Below are 23342 nucleotides of genomic sequence, written 5' to 3' on the forward strand. Positions count from 1 at the left end.
CCTATGGGAATTCGGAGGAGAGAGTTGGCCTTTGGTGGGGAGTTTGGAGAAGCCTTTTCGGAGAGGGTGGCATCTGAGTTAGAATGTGGTTGAGCATGTGGACATTTCGTATGATCCTGGAATGTGCTAGAGGTTGGAGCCAGATACTGAGGTGAGGGGTGTGTCAGAGAAGAGGATTTTTAGGATTTGTGGAGGGGAGTGCAGGCAAATAGATGAGCTGGGTAGACTGAGACAAACTCATGAAGAACCCGCAAGGCCACAACACGGTCAGGCCGTGGAGAGTCACTGACCTTTTCTGAGCAGGTGTAACAGACTAAGAAGAATATCATGCGGCTGTGTGTACGGCGTGTGGGGAGATACTGTGAGGCAATAATGGGAAGAGGGGGCAGAACTGGCCAGTACTTCACATAAAGCAGGATGCAACGGCAGGCTGTGGCACCACCTCGGCTTACTTGGTGTTGAGGAACACAGGTGCTGGGCACAGATATTTGGGGTTCGAGTCCTGGGCTGTGCCACTTAAGCCAATGGGCTATCCTTAGGCAGATGGCCTCACCTCTCGGTGCCTCAATCTCTTCATTCAAAAAATGGGAGTAAATGTGTTTCTCGTGCACATGAGCTGAAAAGTAAATGCATTAAACACATCTGAATGTCGTCTGGCACAACATAAAATGATTGTGCTTAACAGTTCAGTATAAAAACTGGCTCTTAGGGGTGCCTGGGTGGCTCAGTCGGTTAAGCATCTGACTCTTGGTTTTGGCTCAGGTCATGGTCTCAAGGTCATGAGATCCAGCCCCCCATCGGGCTCCGTGGAGGGTGTGGTGTCTGCTTAAGATACTCTCTCACCCTCTCCCTCTGACCCCTCCCGGCTCCCCCTCCCAAAAAAAGGGGAAAAAAAAATGGCTCTTATTATCACTGAAGGTAACAAGGATGATCTGGAAGGATGCACTTCTGAACCAAGGTGGAATGATGGTAATTGTCAGGAATAAAAAATTCTACAGGCAAACACCGACCTTGCATTATTCTTCACAAGGCTGCTTACAGGGGCTGGAATGTGGGGCCCTGTCTCAGTAGAGGCCAGGATGGCACCCGTGGACTGTGCCTCCACATAATGATCCTGCTATCGACTTCCTCCTCATTTTCTAGTTCCAACAGCATTGCTTTTACTGTACGGCATTAGCTGCATTAAACCTTTTCAGCAGATCAGGAGTAGTCCCAAGACTGCTACAGTGAAGAGACTTGGGACCCAAAACTTTGGTCTCAAGGGAGACCATCAAACAGATGATGCTTTTAAGAACATGGAAAGAATCGGGCTTGGCCGCTAACAGAATGAACATTAAAGATGTCATATTTAAAATAAAGGCAACTTTGATGTTTTGGTTTTAATTAAGGAACACTGTCTTGTCTGTGTGTGGGGATTGTTGAGAGTTGGAGGGGAGAAGAGAGACTGAAGAGTGTCTTGGAGCAAGACATCCTCCTCTTATGTTGAAACTCTGGCTACAAAACTCAGAGCTAAAATGCTGTGCTCTTTTTCTGAGCCCCATTCAGTGTTCAGACTGCTCTAATTTAATGCATGCATAAGAATAAAAATTAAGCTTCAAGAGCTAGGGCAGATTTTTTTTTTTTTTTTAAGAGAGGCAGGCTTTATCCCCGTGAGATTAAACAATCATCAGGGTCTATCTAAAGGTTTAATCTGCTTGAGTTCAGCCCAGGATGGGGTTCAGAGCCCCAAAATAATTGGATGCAGCCCCAGGCTTTGAACATCAGAACTAGTTGGGGCGTGTGTGTGTGTGTGTGTGTGTGTGTGTGTGTGTGTGTGAAATGTGCAAGCAAGCACGCACGAGAGGTCTCTCCTGTGGCAGGAGGAATAAAGCTGCCTGCCCCGCCACCTCCACCGCGTCCTCAGCTTGTGGGGATTGCTGGGCACATGAATGTGTGCTATTGTTCCAGGCACACGTCTGCCCGGAGAAATAGCACAAAACAGCCCGTCCTTATTCAGAGGCAGAGCCCCCTCCATCACTCAGACCAGCCCTCCCAGGTCACATGCCGGAGGCCTCCGCAGACAGGACGCAGCTGCCTTGGATCTACTGCTGAACATTAGCCGCGGTTCGCAAAACCTGACAGCGCCGAGCCTTCACAGGGGCCACTAGAAAGATGTGGGGTCCGGGCACTATGTTCTCTGAGGAACGCTGGCTGGAAAATGAGAAAAAGTGTGCTGTGGTTCGGAAGCCTAAGCCAGGCCGGAAGCGCCAGGAGCTGCTGGCCGTGGCCTTGGGGGTGAAGGTGGGAGTCAGAGGCAGTTTTCTGTGGCCCCCTCTCAAACTCTTTGCCTGTTCACAGATCTCGTCCCTGGTCCGAAGGGCCGCCCTCACGCACAACGACAACCACTTCAACTACGAGAAGACCCACAACTTTAAGGTAAGCGAGCCTGTGTGCTCTTTCTTCTGTTCTTAAAGGGCAGGTGACGGTTTTCTTCTCGTCTTTGTGAAGGCACGGGACAGGAGATTCCTTGGCTTTCATATCTAGCTACGTGCATCACGCACGTAATACTGTTGCTTTGTGTCAAACTGGAGACCTCAGACAGCAGTTTGCTTGATGCTGACACCTAGAAACATCTCTATGTGTGTTCACTTAGTTCTGGAGCACTGGGCCCATTTCCTCTTCCTATCGCCTGTCCAGCGAACGAACAGCAGAGCATGCCCGTCCCCAGCGGCGACAGATCTTCTAGGGAACGTCGAGCAGTACTTTTCCACACAGAGTAGCTGTAAAGAATATTGCTGTCTCTGAGCAACAGAAAACAGTTGCCCATTTCACAGTCTGTGTTTCGTCTTTGTTTTCAGGGATGCTAAACTAACCCCTTTGGTTTACGTGTAGACAGCTGTGAAAGCAAATGATGACAGGAGCTACCATCCAGGAGCTTTTGTTTGCGCTCCGGGTACAGGGGGACACTGCAGCAGCCTTGATCCTGCTCCCCAGACCAAGCAAAAAGATACAGAAAGCCCGTGGGAGCCTTAGTGGCGACTGCCATGTGTGTTGACAAACTGGAAATACTGCTGTCTTCATTTCGGACGAGCACTTGTAAAAATGGCCTGCCATCAGAAATCATGGCCTATTTCCTTTGACCTAATGGGTGTTCCAGGAAGGGCCGGAGGAGATTCTGATGCCCAATTGCCCAGCCAGGGATGCTGTTGAGTGGAGAGATAAGATGGAGTTTGAGGTTTTACCCCAACAAATGGGCTAACAATTTGGAGAGAGTGAAGATGAAAGGATCCAGGAAGAAAAGAAGAGGCAGGGGCAGCAAATTGTGAATTGCCTTTTTTTTTTTAAACTCCCTTCCTTTAGTACCAGTAGCCCGAGTAACTATTGGAACTAGAAAGCCCTTTGTCAGAGGTGACCAGGGAAACCTCTTTTATTCTGTCGTTTTCCAGTTCTTCATTAAGGACAAATATGTGTCTATTAAATATACATTCGTGTCAGTTCGGTCTGTTTGCCCTGCTGCTGGTTTTAGAAAGTGAGCGGCTCAAGCATTTGCATGCTATAATTGAGTCGAGGAATGGAATTATTCAGCCCTCCATATTTAGCATGAGGATGAAGAATTGCATTATATAGATCCTCGTCAATGCCAGGGCTCTTGATATTTCTCCTATTGCTGAAGAGTGACAGGTCTGATTGGCAGCACAGAAAGCCTTTATGCTTTTTCTCTTTTCTGTTTTCTGTATTTACCCTCATTAATTTTTTTGCCTTAAGAAAGTGTTTTTCTGACTTTGGGTGGAAATCCTGATTCTTCGCATCCTGTGGATGCACCACCATGGATTGGGAGGAGGGATCTTCTTGGACTTGCAAATTCTTGTCCTTCCTCTTGAAAATTCCAACTCTTCCGGCTTTAAGATGCAATTGGAATTATGCCCTTAGGGGAGCTGAGATACGTATTTGCATGGGGATAGCTTCTCCCTCTGTATACTATGTCTGAGCTTGTGTGCAAAACACACAAGCATATTCAGTTGACTGCTACTTCCAAAACTGACTTCAGTTTGTTAATCTCAGATCTCTGAAGGGGAAACAAAGACATTTGAAACAAAAAGATATTTAAAACTAATTTTCTTAAATAGTGCTGTTGCTAAGACGATCTGTATTAATTATTTATCACTGGGATCCATCAACAGCTTTTTCAATGTTTGCTTGAAAAGTCGATATCTATTTGGTGTGATCTCTTCTAACTATCAAGAGAAGAAAAGGCAGAGAGCAGACATGGTGTTAGAGGAAAATGCATAAGCCAGACAGAGCATTTCTCTTCCGTGTTTTATTTATTTTTTTAAGATTTTATTTATTTATTCATGAGAGACAGAGGGAGAGAGAGAGAGAAGCAGAGGGAGAAGCAGGCTCCCAAGGAGCAGGGAGCCCGACGCGGGACTCAATCCCAGGACTCTGGGATCATGACCTGAGCCAAAGGCAGATGCTTAACCATCTGAGCCACCCAGGCGCCCCTCTTCCGTGTTTTAAATAGATGTCTTTGAGACATAGCAGACCCTTGAGCCTCTGTGTCCCTTGATTGTGGCTTTCAATGGTACTGCTCGTGCCACTGTCCTTAAGAATGAGTGGCAGGGCCAGGAGGGGGTGTTTCCCTCTGTCACTCCTCACCCCTGCCACCCTCATTCAGCCCTCTCCCCACCCCCAACTCATTTTAAGTGGGAATTTTGCATGGTCTTTAGAGGAATCCTTTAAAAGCTGGTCAGTGCTATAAATAGAGCAGTGGGTTTTTAGTAACACACCACTGAATTAACCAAATAAAGAAAACTCTTATCAAAGGCCCCCTGCCATCTGCTTGGAATTAGTGTAAAATTAAGACCTACACCACAAATTTGTTCTTTATAAAGGCTGACATCTAATAGGCTTTATTCAGAAACTCTCTTGATTTGTAATTCGGGTTATTATTTGAGAGTACTATGTATGGCATAAAGTAAGTGTTCATTAAAAAGAACAAATAATCACATTTTCACAATTATCAGCAAATAAGCCTTGCTAAGCCCGGTCTGCATTCTTGCCTAAGGGCTCCTATGAGAGATTCCGATCTGTCAGCAGATCTAAAAGCCTCACCCCACAACAAGATTTTCTGCCCAGTTGAGGACCACTTCCCCAGGTAAAAGGCCTTTTCCTGGCTCTCCTCAGGAACTTCATCAAGAGGAACAAACAGAAACTCCCTCCCCTATACCGGTTGAGAACTTAGGCTCCATTCTTCCAGAAAGCTCTCCCCAGCACTATGCCTGAGTGTCTACCTACCGTCCTTGTTTTCTAAACAAAGCAAAGGCAAAGAAAAAAGGAAAAGACAAAAGTTAGCTCTAGGAACAAGAACTTTTGGAAGCCAATTAAATTCATGCTTCATCTCATGCAATAATTGTGTACTTTTCAACACTATGCAGATGCAGTTATTGCTCATTTGAATCCTAAATTCTCTGGGATTACTTGCACATACTGGGAATCAGGAGGTATTTGTTGAAGAAATTATGGAATTGACAGGATCCTCTCTGAAAGGAAAACTCTTTCATACACAGAAAAAAAACATTCCTTTATTTACCTTATTTTACATCTGCATCTGTTTATCTAGTTGACTAAAAGAGACACTCTCCTGTAGGTAGAAGAGCTCTCTTTGAGATGGTCTACCCTAATGACACCTTGTGGCTAAGCTTCAAAATCTTCAGGCTAATGAACTCCAGAGCCCCAACAATCTGGATAACTGTCCTTCCTTCCTTCCCCACTTTGCGCAGTGATAACGTAGCGGTGGCCGGCTCGGTCCTCCTAGCTACAGCTTAGTTCTTGCAGCCTCAGTTTCCTTATCTGTAGAATGGGAGTGTTGTAAAGGCTTAAGGAATACATGTAAATCGCTTATGGTCTGTGGCACCCGGTAAGGTTAGCTTCGATTATTATTTTGCTATTCATCTTTTTGTCTCTCTCTCATCTTGTGCTTTTGTGTTTAACCTTCTTTGTCTCCATATTCATTTTCTACCCTTACTTCTTCATGCTCTTCCTTCTTTTTGCTATCATCTGTTTCTTCCTCTCTCATTAACTGCGTGCGGTAGAAAAATGCAAGAGTGTTTTGGGCCATGCCAATGACATGAGCAAAAACTTGGAGTCAGAAATGAGCCAGAAGTGAACAGGATGCAGGGAGGAGACCATCGGGGAAAGAGGTGCTCACTTCACATGTGGGGTAGGCCAGATGGAAGCAGATTGATGACCCTGGGCATTTTCTCTGCTCAGCCCACTCGGGAGCTCCGTCCTCCCAGTGTGCAGGTACATGCACGTACATCACTCCCTCCTTCTACTCAATTCTCTCCCTCCACCCAGGCCTTGCAGGACACTCCTCTTTCCTTATATGGAATATGGATGGAGCGCAGAGCTCCAGAAAGTTCTAAAAGTTGAAGAGCAAACCACTTGACCCCCACCTTACCCCGTGTTCCCCATCCCCACCCATCTCCCTGTCCCTTCCCCATCCATCCCCTTCCATCCCTTTCCTATTCCCCACCCCTCCCTTCTCCAGGCTCTTATCAGCTTGACTTTTCTCCATAGCACTGACCACTGGCATGGTCTGTATTTACTTGTGTGCTTGCTTTCCCCTTTTCAGCTGGAAACACTCATTCATGGGGCTGGGGGCAGGGATTTGTGTCTGTTGTCCTGCAGACACCCCCATGTCCAGAACAGGGCCTGGCCCAGAGCAGGCTGTCAGTGAATATTGGTTGAAACACATGCAGCAGACATCTCATGGCCCTATCTATCTAAGATGGCTCATTGTCTCCCCACTCCCCACCACACCCCACAGTCTGCCCCCAGCCGTGGCTTGTTGCACTTGTGTTAGCTCTGCTCAAGCCCTTCCAGCTATGCGCCCTTGCCAGGGTCAGCAGACAGTGCCAGAGAGGTGGATCGTATCAGGGTGCACCAGGGAAGCTGTCATTCCCCATTTGGCCAGCAGGTGTGGTGGGGCCTGCTACCCAGTGTCTTATACATGGGGATAGCAGACGAGACACATGCCCCAGGTTACTCTTCTTGTCTCAGCTTCTGGTGTGGTGACTCTCAAAAGTGGCCTGGTCTGAACATAAACAAAATGGTTTCTCAACACACCTTTTTATGTCCCCCACTCTCTGTAGACCCTCTTCCCAGGTACACCATGTGTCCAAGGGCACTCATGCAGCAGGCTCCTTCTGTGCATGCCTGCCCACCCCATGAGATCCTGGGTACCAGGACCAGAAGTCCAGGAGGCGGCGTGTGTCCTGGAGCTATGGTCAGGACACCTGTCCAGGGTGTGGCAGCACCACCACTGCCCGGTCTGGGTGATGTGGCCCATTTCCAGTTACTCTGCCTGTCATTGCTTTTTGCATTCTTATCAGTCCAGTGGGCATTTGCTTTGGAACGAGACATTTTTGCTTTCCATATGCAAACCCCTCTCTTTCCCTCATCCTCCTTAACCTCATAAAAATGTGTTAGCTCACTTTTGCCCACTCTTTTGCCTGTCTTTCCAGCAGCAGAGCCTGGTGGAAAGAGGATAGATTTTGACAGCAAACCCAAGAGGGACTCCTTGCTTAGGCCACACACTAGGGAAGTGGCTTGGTCAAGCTACTCCTCAAATGTAAATCATGTACTAGTCTGACCCATATCAAGTTCTTAGCTGTTATTAATTTTATATTTTGTTTTATTCCAAAGGACATTCAAAGGGGCTATTCTAAATGACTAAATGGCTGATTCTGGCATGTTAAGTCCAGAGAAATATTCCTTTTGTGTTTTGTGGGGAGAAAAATAAAAGGACCAATGATCACTGTACATATTATTTGGGTATTTTTCAAAGTTCTAAGAAGAGGAAACTATTTAGACAGGCATTTTTTTTTTTTTATTCAGCAAATATGGACTGAGGGCCAGTTATCTGCCAGGCACTACCAGGTACAAGAGAGACCATGGGGACATAAGAATGTGAGCTCTTCTACTGGGCAGCTTTCAACAAGAGTGGTTTTGCTCCCCCGGGGACATCTGGCAGTGTCTAGAGACATTTCTGATCCTTACAACTGGGATGTGCTCCTGGGGTATCTAGTAGAAGTCAGAGATGCTGGTAAACATCCTGCAGTGCCCAGCCCAGGCCCCACCACAAGGAGCTACCCAGCCCCCACATCAATAATGCTGGGGTTGAGGAAAGATGCGCTAGACAGTGGAGGAGCCCTGGAGGTGGTCAGGGCAGTGTCAGCAGAAGGTCAGTGCTAATACCCTCATAAACCCAAGAGGAAGTTAGCACAAGAATCTATCACTTTATGCAGTGGGGAGATTCCCAGAAAGCTTTGTGGCAATTAGTGTTTTAGACATTAAATCCTATTTTAAAGGTAGTAGGATGACTGCTGAATAGACAGATCTGGGGGTGAGTGGTGCCCCGGTGGAGAAACCCAGGCCTCTGGCAACATCTGCTGAGCAGGCCTCTCAGGGAAGCCCAGTCTCCTGTCACAGACGGAGCGATTCCCCTCAGCTGTTTCGCTCCCATCTGAAAAGGTTCACTTCAAGGTCAGTATTTCATCTGATCTTGCAAGAGGGGAAAAATCCAAAGTTTAACCTAATTTCTCAGGAGTTCAGTGTCCCATGATTATGGGAAAAGCAGTAGATGACAGGAAAGACCCTTGGCTGAGTGCGGGAGGCCCAGCGCTGCTGACCCTTCTGGGTGACCCTAGACAAGGTGCCTGCCCTCCAGCCCTTCGGGTAACTCTGGGCAATGACCCCCCACACACAAACCCAGTGACTTGTAGCTGGCAGTGACTTGAGCCACCTCCAGCCCCCTCTTCTGTGCATATAAAGCAGCTAAGACAAAACTGCCTTTGACCCAAAGAGTCCTTTTCAAATCAAAGTAAAAGAATAAAGTTCTCATATTTATTTATATTATTAATATAAATAATAAAAATCACCAACTGAGGAGATAGGGTTTTAGTTTATACCAGTGACTCTCTATCAGGGTCACTTTGCCCCCTGGGGCACATTTGGCACAGTCTGGACACATTTGTGGTTGTGCCAGCCGAGGGGTGCTGCTGGCATCTAGTGGGGAGACACCAGGGTGCTGCTAAATGTCCTACAATGACAAAGATTTATCCAGCCCAAAATGTTCATAGTGCCCACGTTCAGAAACGTGGATGTACACTGATGCGGAAAAGCAACATTTCTCAAGTGTAGTGCATCACGAATAGAACCTGGTCTGAGCTGATTACACACTTGGATGGTGTCTACACTGACCCATCAAAACATACTTGTTATGAAACCACCAGGGAATACTGCCTTCCAGATTCAGCAGATGTGAGACAAATAACATCCTGCTCATTTGGAGTCAAGTCAGGGGATACTCGAGAAACGCCTGAGATTTTTCTTGACAACCCTGGCTCTTGTTTTTTCTAAGTGGCCATTCCTGGGCTATTTGTCAAACGTACCTTATCTCCTGTAATATCATCTTTTTCTGTTTGGTGTGGTTTTGGAATTCCAGGCAGACCATGCCCAGTATAATGGTCTTGGACAGACATTCTTCCTGTCTGGGGTATTTTCTTCCTGTCTAGGGTATTTTAGTTACTGCCCTAGAGTTTGCAAAGTGTTCTTTTTTTTTTTTTTTTCTGAAAAGATATTCTTGAAAATCAATAAACTTCACAGAATGGAAAAAGCTGATCAGTGATTTTTCAAGATATCAGGTATTTCACTGGGAGAGTAGCCATCATAACTCAAGCCCAAATGAAATGCGTTCAGAGAGTGACCTCAGCATTACATAGAGCCTACTGTTTGGCGATTGTCCTTGTGGACCCAAAAGAAAATTGAACAATATATCAGCCATGAAAATAAACAGTGGCCCATCACAAAGAGGAAATTCGGCAGTGGGCCTAAAATAATGTTTAACTAACTTTACGTTCCCCTCAGTCCCCATTTTGTTTTATTTCTGTGGGAATGTGTATTTGTGGGGACAGAGAAGTTTTTTGCTATTTAAAAAAATGTCTGTCTGCATTTGTTTAGCTGGAGAAATGAGATTGAAGGCAATGCGGATATATCAACAAGAAAGGATGTTGGGAAATATGGGCAGGGCTAATAAGCATGAAATGCAATTTTGATATGCATTTTTTTTTAAATATTGGCAAAAGGTGAAATTTTAGAAAATCTGTGGCTGGCGTATCTTGTATTTTTTCCTGAAGCATTCAGTAGGCTAGTTTCTATTTTGTCTATGTAAAGTAAACATTACAGCTAGTCTCCAAATTTCTAAATATTGTATTTTCATTTTTACCCCAAAGTATGGAGATATTTCCCATGTGATTTCTTATCCGCTGGAGATGATCCAGAAAATAATTCGTCAGTCCTTTTTTGCATGACCTGCAAGGAAAGAATGCCTTTCAAAAACCAAGCCCAGCCTCACTGGCCTTTGGCTGTGCTGTTTCCTCTTCTTGGAATGTCCTCCCTAAGTCATCTACCACCCCAGTCAACACTACTTCCCCACCAAACTGCATCTTTCCCAGTCTAGTGAACTCCTGTCCATCCTTCAAAATTCTGTTCAATTATCATTTTCCCCAGACTTCTCAGAAAGAATGTATTACAATCTCTATTATACTGCCATAGGATAATTATATATGTTGCCTGTTGATTCTTGTAGATGAGGTCCTTGAGTGCAGGGAGGTCTGTGCCCCTCTGATGTATTCAACTTTATATATCCAAGGACTAGTACAGTGCCAAGTTCAAAGCAGGCAATCAGCATGTAAGTATGGAATAAATGAGTGAATAATAAATGGTGGATAGGTGGAACCGATTCCCCACATAGGTGTGATTTAGTTCCTGACCTTTCTGCTGTGTACTACTGGTCTGTTTGTCCATCCTGCAGTGTTTTACTTTTTTGTAACTATAGAAGTCTTGATAGATGGTCAGATGTGTTTTTCTACCTTCTCCTTATTCAAAATTATTATGGCTAGTCTTTCGGCTTTATTCTTCCATATGGATGTTAGGGCCATCTTGCCAGGTTTTGTGAAAAGCACCATGGAGATTTTGATTGAAATTGTATTGGATTTATAGATTTATTTGTAGGATAATTGACATATTTGTAATATTGAGCATTGCTATACATGAATATAGAATATCTCTCTTATTTATGTCCTTAATGTCTTTAGTTATTTTCTAATTGTTTTAGATTTTGTTGTAAATGAAGTCTTTAATTTTATTGTTCAGTAAAATGAGTTATTGTTTATGTATAGTAATGCTGATTTCTTCATATTGCTCTTATATTAAGCAAACTTGATGGCCTGTTTCTTCTTTCAATTATATATCTCTTTGTCTTATTTTATTATGCTGGCTAAACTCTGCAGGATAATGTTCAAGAGAAGTATTCATAGACATCCTTATCTTTTTGCTGACTTTAAAGGAAATTGTTCTGTTTCATTTTTAAATTCAAGGACTATTATGTGTATATCAGAGATACCCTTAATCTCTATTTTTAGGAGAGTTCCCTCTATGCCTAGTATGCTAAGTGCTATTGTTATGAATGGATGTTGAATTTTATCGATTATTGGTGTTCTAATTTTGAAATGATTATGGGGTTTCTCTCTCAATTGTTATTGTAGTGAATACTAGTGATATGTTATCTACCTTAAAGTACTGACATAAGCCCCCCCTTGGTCATAACATTTTAAAATAATTATGCTACGTTCAGTAGGCTACTTTTTTAGGATTTTTACATTTATGGTCATAATGAAATTGACTTATAATCCTACTTTCATGTTCTTGCATAGTTTTTGAATCAAAATTGTATTCATAAAGCAAATTCTGGACCTTTTCTTTGTTTTGTCTCCTCCAATCTGGAATAGTCTATATTGGTTAGAGATGATTCGTTTGTTAAAAATTTGATAAAACTTGGGGCACCTGGGTGGCTCAGTCATTAAGCATCTGCCTTCAGCTCAGGTCATGATCCCAGGGTCCTGGGATCAAGTCCCATGTCGGGCTCTCTCCTCAGCGGGGAGCCTGCTTCTCCCTTTCCCTCTGCCTGCCACTCCCCCTGCTTATGTTCTCTCTCTCTCTCTACCAAATAAATAAATAAAAATCTTTAATTAAAAAAAGATTTGATAAATTAAGAAAATCATTTGGGACCTTTAACTATTTGAGGGTACAACTTTTACTACAGATGCAATTATTTAATGGATATAATTGAATGTAGGTTTTCTATATTATTTGGGGTCATTTTTATAATTGATAGTCTTTAAGAAAATTATCCATGTCACAGAACTAATTTTGTTAGTATAAAGCTAGTATTCTCAAGATTTGTATTTCATATCTTCACTGCATTTGTATTATGTTCTCTTTATCACTTCGTGTTTTTCTTGATCAATCTTACCCAAACTTTGCTTATTTTAGAAATCTTTTAAAATCACCTTTTATTTTTTTTATTTTTTATCTTTTCTTTCTATCTCATTATATTCTGCAATAATCTTTATTATTTTTTGTCTCACTTTGTTATTTTTCTAGCTTCCTAAATAGTATACTTAGCTTGTTAGTGTTCAATCTTTATTTTTAATATATGCATTTAAAGTTTCTGTACCCCATAAGGAGTGTTTTGTCTTTCGATACCATATTTCTATTAAGATTTTTTTCTTTGCTGTATTTGTAGAATTATTTTAAATTTCCAAATATACTGGGGTTTGGTTGCTTACTATGTCTTTAATTTTATTGACTGGTAGTCAGAATATGGTCTCTATCATATCAATTCTTTTCTATATGTTGAGGCTTGGTTTGTGGTCAGTTTGTGTGAATATTTCATGTGTTGTTTTAGAAGAGTACATATTCTATGAATTGTTGGGTGTGAGGTCCCTTTTATACCCAGTCTATTAACTTTATCTATTTGATCTATTAATTTCTGTGAATAGATGTTAAAATCGTTATGATTACGGATTTGTCAATCTCTCCTTGTAATTCTTTCCACTTTTGTTTTATGTTTTTTGAGACCATGTTGTCATGTGCATAGCAGCTCAGGATTAGTATATCTTTAGGGTAAAATTAAATCTCTAATTATTATGTAATGACCATCTTTATCACTAATAAAGAAAATATATTTTTTATAACAAGATATTTATTTGGGGTTTCTGTTGGCTAGCTATTTGCTCTGTATGTTTTTTCTATTCCTCCACTTTCAACATTTCTATTACATTATGTTTTGAGTGTATTTCTTGCAAAGGTTTTTTGAATATCTGAAAATTTCTGTCTCTTATTTGATGTTATGGCCACTGATATGTATTGTGATTAGAGATGTACAAGGATTTTTCTTTTTTCTTTTCCCCCTGTCCTTACTGTGCTTTTTTATGGCTTTGTTTCTGTCTTTCTTTCTTTCTTTTTATTGGCTTGATCAAATCTTTATTTCTTTTTCCCTTACACATTATATAGATTCCGTCCCACTCTCTGCATATATTCAAAATTCTAATACATGTGTAATTAACTTAAAATCTTCCTCAGTTAATTAGCAGCTCTGCTTACATACCCCAAATGATGAGAACTGTAGAATGCTTTAACATTTTTAAGCCCCTCCAATCTCCCATGCCATTTTTCCAATTTGTTTTTAAGTCCCCTGAAATTAGTCATCTTATTGTTTTATGCAGACAGAGCTTGATTAGATCGAACCCTGTTGCCAATTTCTTGCTCAACATGGCTTCTTGAATCCTGTTCTTTCCCACTAGGTTCAAAATGCTGCCTATAGACATATATATCCCATTGTATTTCTCTGAGTGAGGATCTGTGAGTGAACACTCCTGGTATTTGTCTGGAAAATATCTTTACTTCATCCTCACTCTTGAATGGTAATTAGCTGGGTATAGAAGTTAGGTTGGCAGTAATTTTCTCTGAGCACTTTGATGAAATTTTTCCATAATCTACTAGCTTCTTTTTGTTGAAAAGAACTGTTTTCATCGTAATTGCTGTCCTTTTGTAAAAATAACCTGTTGGGTTTTTTTTTGGTCTTGGGGTTTTTTTGTCTGTTTTTTGGGGGGTTTTTGTTGTTTTCTTTTTTTTTAGGATTTTGCTTGTCCTTTGGTATTCTGCAGTTTCTATATAATCTATATAGGTTAGATTATTTTTTAATTTATCAGGTTTGAGGTAGCTTAGCTCTTCTGAATCTGAAGATGTACTCATTTAGCTTTTCTGAATCTGAAGATGTGCTTTTACTAATTCTAGAAAGATCTCAACTGTTCCTCTTTTTGACTTTGCTTCCATATATGACACAAAGCCCAGCACCTCTCAGGTTTTCAAGATCATCACTCCTTCACTTCCTTCTCTTCATTTCCAGTCTCTTGTACATATTGCATCAATTCCATCCACAAGTGAACATGCCCTAAGATCTCCCATTGTTTATTAAAAAAAATAAAGTTCTGCCTTGTTTCCATATCTCCGTGGAGCTATTTCATTGCTCTGCTGGACATCATAGCCAAATTTCTTGACAAATTTGCCTATACATTTCTCCACTTCCATACCTCCCATTTATTCTTCATGTCACTTACGTATGACTTTTGACCTCACGATCCAAAGAGACTGCTCTTGCCAAGGTTACTAATAACTTCATGTGTCTGAATCAGTGTTCAGTCCTCATTAAACTGGACCTCTTCCCAGAATCGAACAATGTTGACTACTCCTTCCCTAAAATACTCTTTACCTTTTGGCTTCTAAAGCTCTTGACTCTTGCTTCTAAGTGTTGGAGCACAGAGGACTTGGGTTGAGCTCTATTTTCTTCATTTTCTACCCTCTATCTCTAATAGTTTTTATCCATTTACACAATTTTAAGTACCATTTATTCATCAGGGGTGGCCAAATGTATACCTCCAAACCTCTCTCCTCCTCTGAGATACTGAATTATATGTGCATTCCTGCTTGAGCTCAACACATTTAAGTTTAAACTGACCAGAGCTGAATTCTTGAATTTTTCCCCCACATAGTGTCTTCCTTATCTCAGCAAATGTCATCACCATCCACCTGGTTTCTAAAGCTAGAATCTAGGAGTCATTCTTCATTCGTTTTTCCCTCAAAGATCCACATTTATTCTATTATAAAGTCTTATGAATTCTGTCTTAAAAATATGCCTCTCTTTAAAAAAAAAAAAGAGGGAGGCAGTGCCTGGGTGGCTCAGTTGGTTAAGCGACTGTCTTTGGCTCAGGTCATGATCCCGGGGTCCTGGGATCGAGTCCCACATCGGGATCCCCCTGCTCTGCGGGGAGGCTGCTTCTCCCTCTGCCTCTGCCTGCCACTCCCCCTGCTTGTGCTCTTTCTGTGTCAAATAAATAAATAAAATCTTTTAAAAAAAAATGCCTCAAATCCATCCACTTCCCATCTCCAAATCCAGCACCCTAATCTTGGCCTCTATCCTTTCTCAACGAGAAACTACTAACTAGTTTGCAAATCTCCTTCACTCTGAATACTCTCCCATCTGTTTTCAACATGGTGGTCAGAATCTTTTTTTTTTTAATCATCTTCCTACTTAATATCCTTCAAGAGCTTCTTATTGGACCTAGATTAAAAGAAAATCTATGCTCATTAATAAAACCTTCAAGGCCCTGTCCTACCTCCAACCTCAGCCAGGTTCTCTCCTCTCACTCTGGTGTTCCGGCCCCCCTGGCCTTCTCCTTCCTCAGTCACACCAAACTCTTTTGCTCCTGCAGGACGTCTGTAGATTCCTTCTGCCTGCTCTCCAACCCTGCCTCTACCAGATTGGCTCTTCCCCTCCTTCAAGCAGCATGAAGTCACTTTCCAAGAGAAGCTTTTCTGACCACTGTGGATAATAGTGGGGCCTCTCTTAAGTCTCTCTAGTAGCAAACTTTTTTTTTCTTTTATATCCCTTTCCACACACTTTTTTCCTCTCTTTTGGAGTTGTATGATTTGATTTGATTTGATTGATCTTGCGATTTCAACAGTATATTAACCATCAATTTTGTTGCCATAATTAGCCAGCACCATCCCTTTAGAGCCTTTCTAGTAAAATATTAAGAAACCTTTGATTGCTAAATTTAGAAAATCTTCAACTGCCAATAGAACCCCTTACTGAGGGATTCTTTAAGGACGTTTAATCTGAGCGGGCCTCTAAATGAGCCCTCGCATCTTGGCTCTGTGTGAGTACAAGCGCTCCCTGGGACAGGTTCTCTGCATTCCTACAAGGCGCTTTGTCATACCTAAGCACCATTTCCTTACAGCACAATTACCCATTCTTAGTAAAAACAATTCTGAGAGGTTTTTTTTTTTTTTTTTCCCATTGGTTCTCATAGCAGAAATAGTATACTGGACAGTTTGCTTGTGACAAACTAAAATGCCAAAACTTAGTTTAGTTGTGTAGAAACCATGGTCTTAAGTTGTTCTTTTTGATTTTTTAACTTGCTCACTCTGTCGGCCTTTACAAATCTATAAGTTCCAGGAGGAGGGAACCGGGTCTGTTTTGTCTGCCACTTCATGTCTATACAATTAGAGGCATATATAAATAAAGACCTCAAAGTGATGCTTTTTTTGTTTTAAGTAGAGCTCTGATGAGCATCTTCCCAAATTGTACCCATAGTTGTGATCCTCGTATTTTTTGTGTTAATTAAAACTAGCATACTGAGTCACTGAACTCTACCTCTGAAGCTAAAAATACACTGTATGTTAAGTAATTGAATTTAAATTAAAAAAATTAAAATTTAAAAAAAATAGCAGACTGGCCTCCCAGTCTGTTAAAAAAGATAATGTTGTCCGTATTTCTTTTATTTGTTAATGGAGGTTTAAAACTTTGAAAGTCCTTAGTAATGTCTCATAATATTTTAATTTTGTAAAAACTCAGAACACTTTCACATGGGTTTGTATGTCTCCAAGTAGACCGCCTGTGGTAGTTTTTGGCTTACGATGGCCACATTTGCTTTCAAGGAATCTCCTAGTTCTGTGTCTTGAAGCTCACTGGTGCTAGAGAACATGTATTTTTGTTTTGTTTTGTTTTGTTTTGTTTTGTTTTTGTTTTAAATCATGACAATACATGGCCCAGTCATAAGAGGACCCATACCTGAATAATTAGAGATAAAGCCATCCTTACTTCATAATATTCAAAATATTTAACGGGCTGGGGCACCAACCAATGAGACTCACATCTGGGCCAATCAGAAAGGATTTTCAAGTTACACACCCATAGGCCACACCCGGCATGCTGAATTCGGACCCTCTCTCTGGGGAAGGCAATTCTATAGACCCTAACAGTAGCCTTCATGTCAGCCAACTCCCTCGCTTTTTTTAAATGCCTGTTTTTTTGGTTTTAGGTTTGTTTTTGTTGCTGGGTTTTTTGTTTTTTTGTTTTTTTGTTTTTTTGTTTTTTTGGAAGTGGCTCAAAGCCTTGGAACCTTCTAATTTTCCTATAATCATGTCTTATTTATACCTGTCTGGATATTCAACACATGGAGCAACTTTGGTCAAAAGGATGCAATAATTGAGTTCTACCTTCCAGAACTTGCAGAGCTAAATGCAGGTTATGGTGACCAGCCCCAGCTATCTTGGGTTTGTCCACACAGTGCCTTGTTTGGGGTGGTGAGAGTCTCATTCCTTAGCTGATGGCATGGCCCTATAATCTTACTGTTGCTCCACATTCCTTTCTGACTCTGGCCTGGGGCATGGTGGATTGGTAGAGGATTTTCAGAGATCAAAGCATATCTCTTTTCTCTGGTCTGTTTGTAACTCTACCTCACTGGAAAGAAAAGGCCCAGTGAGGGATGCTCACTCCCACTGAAGTCTCTGTTTCTTGACATCATCTATGTGTTTCATGTCCAAGGCCACCTCCCTTCAAATAATTGAATTTTCTGACATTTTTCTTCTTTTTGGATCACAGGTCCACACATTCCGAGGCCCGCACTGGTGTGAATACTGTGCCAACTTTATGTGGGGGCTCATCGCCCAAGGGGTTCGGTGCTCAGGTAGACACAGAACTTTCTTCATCCTTTTCCGCTTATATAAAGTGACATAATGTTGAGCTGGAGATCATTTCTCCAGAGTTGGGAAATAGATCCAGATTAGCTCAAAAGTCCAGCTTTCTGGAAGGTTCAAGTCATCTCTCTGCTTAATGGAGAGACTGTTCTAGGTGTCTGCTGGAATGAAAAGGAATATCATGTTTATGCAAGAAAAGAAAAAAAAATCCAAGCAAGTACATTTCCTTATGCACCTACCTGCCACCCAAAAGAGGCAGCAGTCCTTAAAAGAAAAAGAAGTCAATTCCAGTGGAATGGCAAAGATAGAAAAACCACATTTCTTTCCCATCCCCCACTTTACTACAAAAGGCAAGGCATGAAAATAGAAATACTGGCAAACCTTTGCCACACACCAGGCATTGAGCTAAGCACTTTCTATTTATCATGCCATTTAGTCTCACCAACAGACCTTAAAGACAAGCAATTATTCTCTCCACTGAACAGATGAAGAAACTGAGGCTTAGAGGTAGTTGTTAATAGCTCTTGGCCACATAGTAAGTGGTGGAAAATTGATTCAGCTCCAGAACACATGCTTAGAACTTTTCTGCTATCGGATTAGCTGTGCAACTAAAGACCTTGATTGGCTATCACATATTTTCAAAGCACTTTGAAACCTTAGGTGTTTTTCCACCTAGAACTGGATGCCCACACCCAGTGCTAACGGCACATAACACATCTTATTAAAATACAGCTAACAAAAGAGCAAAGAATTGCCAAACTAATGTGTAACTGGGCTCCTTAATTCATCTCGCCACACTTTTTCTGGCAAGCAGTCCTGGCCAAGGAGCAAGAATAGCCTCCTGTGGTATACTGATTGGGTTTCTACCAACACCATGACTGATTTCTTCCTTGCTACTAGGGTATGGTTTTTTAAAACAATTCTTAGGAAGCATTTAAAATAAAATAAGCTAATGATACTACATTAAGATAATCTACTTTGCCATAATGCCCACTTTGGTTCACAGGACTATGGGACCTTAAATCCTTTCTCTGCTCAGAAGGGGCTACCTTAGCTTCTACTGTGTAGATAACAGCAATCACCAGCGGTGGTACCTGGATGGGTCAAGTAGTGCTTGTGTATGTGGTTTAAAGCTACCTGCCCCCATCACAGATCCATGAGACAAGCAGCAAACAGGCTCAGAGGCAGCCTGTCCAGGAATGTTCCGGATACTCCAATTAACACAAAAGACTTACTCACCTGGGAGTTACAAAGTATCTCATGGCTCAACCACTGAGTAAAGCGGTAGACTGTCTGAATCAGCCAGTGGTCATTAATTCAGGCTATCCAGATTATACCTACCAGAAATATCCTAATTGCGGGTATTATCCAATTTGAGTAGCAAATCGGTCCAAAGTCAATATTATGAGAACAAAACTCTGGAATTTACATTAGCTGTGAATAGCAATTTTCTCTGCAATAAAAAGGTTTTTTTTTTAATAAAAAATATTCTGAGGTTATGTTAATATTCTCCAATGGCAACCGTTTGGCCTCATATTTCTTCTGAGCAGCAGGAAAATTGAAACCTGATCATTAAAGGCTAGGAATAGCCATCGCTGCCTCTCAACTCTCTGTATTTTACATATTTTAACTATTTTTTAAATGAATAGACTATTTATAGCATATGGAATTGTAGTAGTTTGCAAATATTGAATATTTTTATATATTATAAAACATTTTAAGTTTAATAAAATGTCAGTATTTAACTCTACACAAACACACTGTCGCTTCAGATCTTAAAATGAAGTTTATAAGGAAATTTAAAATAGAATTATCACATAATCCAGCAATTCCACTTCTGGGTCTATACCCAAAAGAACTGAAAGCAGGCACTCAAACAGGTATTTGTACAACTGTGTTTATAACAGCATTATTCACAAGAGCCAAAAGCTAGAAGCAACCCACGTATCCATCAATAGATAAACAAAATGTGGTATATCAATACTGTGGGACACCATCCAGCCTTAAAAAGGAAGGAAATCCTGTCATATCCTGTAATATTTTGAACCTTAAGGACATCATAAAAAGTGAAATAAGCCAGTCACAAAAGGACAAATGCTAATGATTCCACTTATATGAGATATCTACAGGAGTCAAATTCATAGGAATAGAAAGTAGAATGTGGTTGCCAGGGGTGAGAGGGAGGAGGGTCTGGGGAGTTACTGTTTAATGAGTGGAGTTTCAGTTTTGGAAGCTGAAGGTTCTGGAGATGGATGGTGGTGACAGTTGCACACATGTGAAGGTACTTAATGCCTCTGAACTGTACACTGAGAAATGGTTAAAATGGTGAATTTTATGTTATGTATATTTGATCACAACTTTAAAAAATTGTTTTAAATGAAGTTTATAAGAATGTAGTAAAACTTACTAGTGAAATAACAAGAATAGCTGGTCGGGTATCCTTATATTTTCTCACATATTTGCTGTTTCTTTTATTTTACTTGTATGTAGTTTTCACCACACTTCAGAGTTTAGAGACTAATATAGTTGATCCTTATGATAATCCTAGGAGTAGATGCTATTATCATCCTTATTTTATAAAAGAGATCCAAACAAGAAAACAAACCAGTTCTATTTGGTTCAGTTTGCCCAAATTTACAACTACAAATTGATCTGTCAAAATACTTTTGAAGTTTACTTGAGCTTTGTTGAATTTCTCAGGTTGATAAAGCCAAGATGATTTAGAACTGATTTTTTCTTTGTAAGGAGGGTAGGCAGAGAGAACTCAGCCTAAAAATTACATGAAAATCATGGAATGATTTTCAAAAATCATTTTTTGATGATTTTATAGAAGTTTAGATTTTCTCAAGTCCTTGGTGTGGTTAAGTGCTTTTTTGTTAAACAGCTGATTACAATATTCATTATTATATGTGTGTAATGTATATATATTACATATATATGTTTTGAATAGATAGCACATCAACTTTGAACAGCTTAATAAGCATTACATTTTTATTCTCCAAAATCTAGACTGTGTCTTGTTATTGTTAGAGAAATTCTGTCAGTGGATTCCAACTGCTAACAAGGCTTTTAATGTGTTCATTGAACTTAAAAGTACATTGTAAGCTTTGGATCTTGATATGAGCTTTATAAATAATTACTCTAATCATCACATTACATGGCATTGTCCTAAACTGTAAACTCTCAGGTACTCCCACCAGTATCTCGTTATACATTATTTCCACTCACAGGTGTCAAAATAAGGCAAGTAGAAGGAAAAATGGTCCACCCCAACTGCCCAACAAGGGGAAGGTACTGGAAACTATAGGCAACTCTCCAGGAAAAGGGAAGAAGATGGCAATGGTCATGGGTCCCTCAGACCAAAGATTAAAGATTCCTACAGAGAGAGTAATCATGTCTTCCACTAAAGGAGAATCCAGGACTTTAGAAAAACAACCTAGCAAAAGTCTTAGGTACCCTTTATGAACCAAGACTAGCTCTGGGAATCCAAACCCAAACATCCACATGTGGACCAAAGGTTCCAAGTCCCAAAAGAGGAAAAAAAAAAACAAACCTACAAACAACTTAGCTAATCACCAAAACTATCTCAGAGAAATGTTCTATTCTTATGGTACAGCAACAGAAAAGGCTAAATGAGAAAAAGGGAATTATTTAAGTTTTGTGAGTAAAGATGGATTTCATACTCAGCTTGTGGAGAGTATCACCTCTAAATGGGATAGATGTTCCAGAAAGATACAGCAAACCTTGGGTGTTTTCAGTTTTATTTTTGGTAACATATAATTTGGGTTGGGCTTTTACAAAAGGGCCAGGCAAGGCTAATGTGGCTTCTTTGTTTACAGACTGTGGATTGAACGTACACAAACAGTGTTCCAAGCACGTTCCCAATGATTGTCAACCTGATCTCAAGAGGATCAAGAAGGTGTACTGTTGTGACCTCACAACACTTGTAAAGGCTCACAACACTCAGAGACCCATGGTGGTAGACATATGCATACGGGAAATTGAAGCAAGAGGTTTGGAAAAGACTTCTTATTTTAGTGATTTTGTTTTTATTGTTTGTTCTTACTATTGTCAAGGAAACTTTCTTATAATTGTTAAATTGACTCTCTCTCCACTATTGATGTTGGGGAAACATTCTGACCCAGAGCACGCATGCACACACACACACACACACACACACAAATAAGCTAAATCCAGCCAACTACATTAGTTTCTGTTTTGTACCTAAACCCTGCATGTATGCATCCAACACGTTTGCTAAGCATTTATTATGTGCTACACATTGAGGATATAAAAGTCACAGTTCTTACCTTCCAGAAATTCATATTGCAGTATGCAGAATCAGAGGGGTAAATAAATAAATGTATGGGGGTGTGTGTGTTCAAAACACCATGGAGTCACAGAGGAAGACATTTCAATGTTATTTGAGGACAATTCAGGAAGAGTTTATGGCAGAGATGAGGTTTGAATTGAGTCTTTTTAAAAAAAAAGATTTTATTTATTTATTTGACTGAGAGAGACACAGCGAGAGAGGGAACACAAGCAGGGGGAGTGGGAGAGGGAGCAGCAGGCTTCCCGCCGAGCAGGGAGCCCGATGCGGGGTTCGATCCCAGGACCCCGGGATCATGACCTGAGCCAAAGGCAGATGCGCAACGACTGAGCCACCCAGGCGCCCCCGAATTGAGTCTTAAAAAGTGATCCCATTAAATAAGATAAAGAAACTGCTGATCAATACATTTTCTACCATAGAGAAATTCACTGCTAGTATTGGTTCTGTTTATTTCAAAGAGGAGAGTTAAAAAATTAAAAAGATCTATGCAATGAAAAATCAAGAAGGCACAGAAGAGGGACGCCTGAGTGGCTCAGTCGGTTAAGCATCCGACTCTTGATTTCAGCTCAGGTTGTGATCTTGGGGATGTGGGATCAAGCCCTGCATTAGGCTCTGCTCAGTAGGGAGTCTGCTTGAGATTCTCTCTCTCCCTCTCCTTCTGCCCCTCCCCACCACATACTCTCTCTCTCTCAAGTAAATAAATCTTTTTTTATTCACTTTAGAGAGAGAGAGAGAGAGCAAGCAATCAGGGGGAGGGGCAGAAGGAAAGAGAATCCTGAAGCCAACTCCATGCCAAGTACAGAGCCTGATGTAGGGCTCGATCCCAGGAGCCCGAGACCATGACCTGAGGCGAAATCAAGAGTTGGCAGCTCAACCAACTGAGCCATCCAGGAGCCCCAATAAATAAATATTTTTTAAAAAGAAGAAGGCACAGAAAATAGAAACATTTCAATGAGAAGGTTCTTCATAGTAGGCTTGAGTCACCTTTTATCTGTGCTTTGTTTGGCTACTCTTCAGTATCAAAGTGTTCAGTGTTGTGGTGGATCGAGTCTGGTTGGGGAGAATTTGGATTGCTGGATATAACTTG

General features: G+C 41.1%; 1 protein-coding gene across 2 annotated transcripts in view; it reads left to right on the forward strand.

Annotated features, from left to right (window-relative positions):
• The window catches only part of CHN2 (chimerin 2), a 288638-nt gene that overhangs the window by 253039 nt on the left and 12257 nt on the right, over positions 1-23342 (forward strand). For both annotated transcript variants that reach the window (XM_088018348.1, XM_028119330.2), the window contains 3 exons: positions 2338-2415; positions 17831-17915; positions 21765-21938. In XM_088018348.1, coding sequence (XP_087874474.1) covers positions 2338-2415; positions 17831-17915; positions 21765-21938 — 337 coding nt within the window. The remainder of the gene's footprint in view (positions 1-2337; positions 2416-17830; positions 17916-21764; positions 21939-23342) is intronic.

This window comes from Eumetopias jubatus, unplaced genomic scaffold (genome assembly GCF_037043125.1).
Source record: "Eumetopias jubatus isolate StellerSeaLion01/CBP00866 unplaced genomic scaffold, mEumJub1_p1.0 scaffold_14, whole genome shotgun sequence".
Taxonomy (NCBI): domain Eukaryota; kingdom Metazoa; phylum Chordata; class Mammalia; order Carnivora; family Otariidae; genus Eumetopias; species Eumetopias jubatus.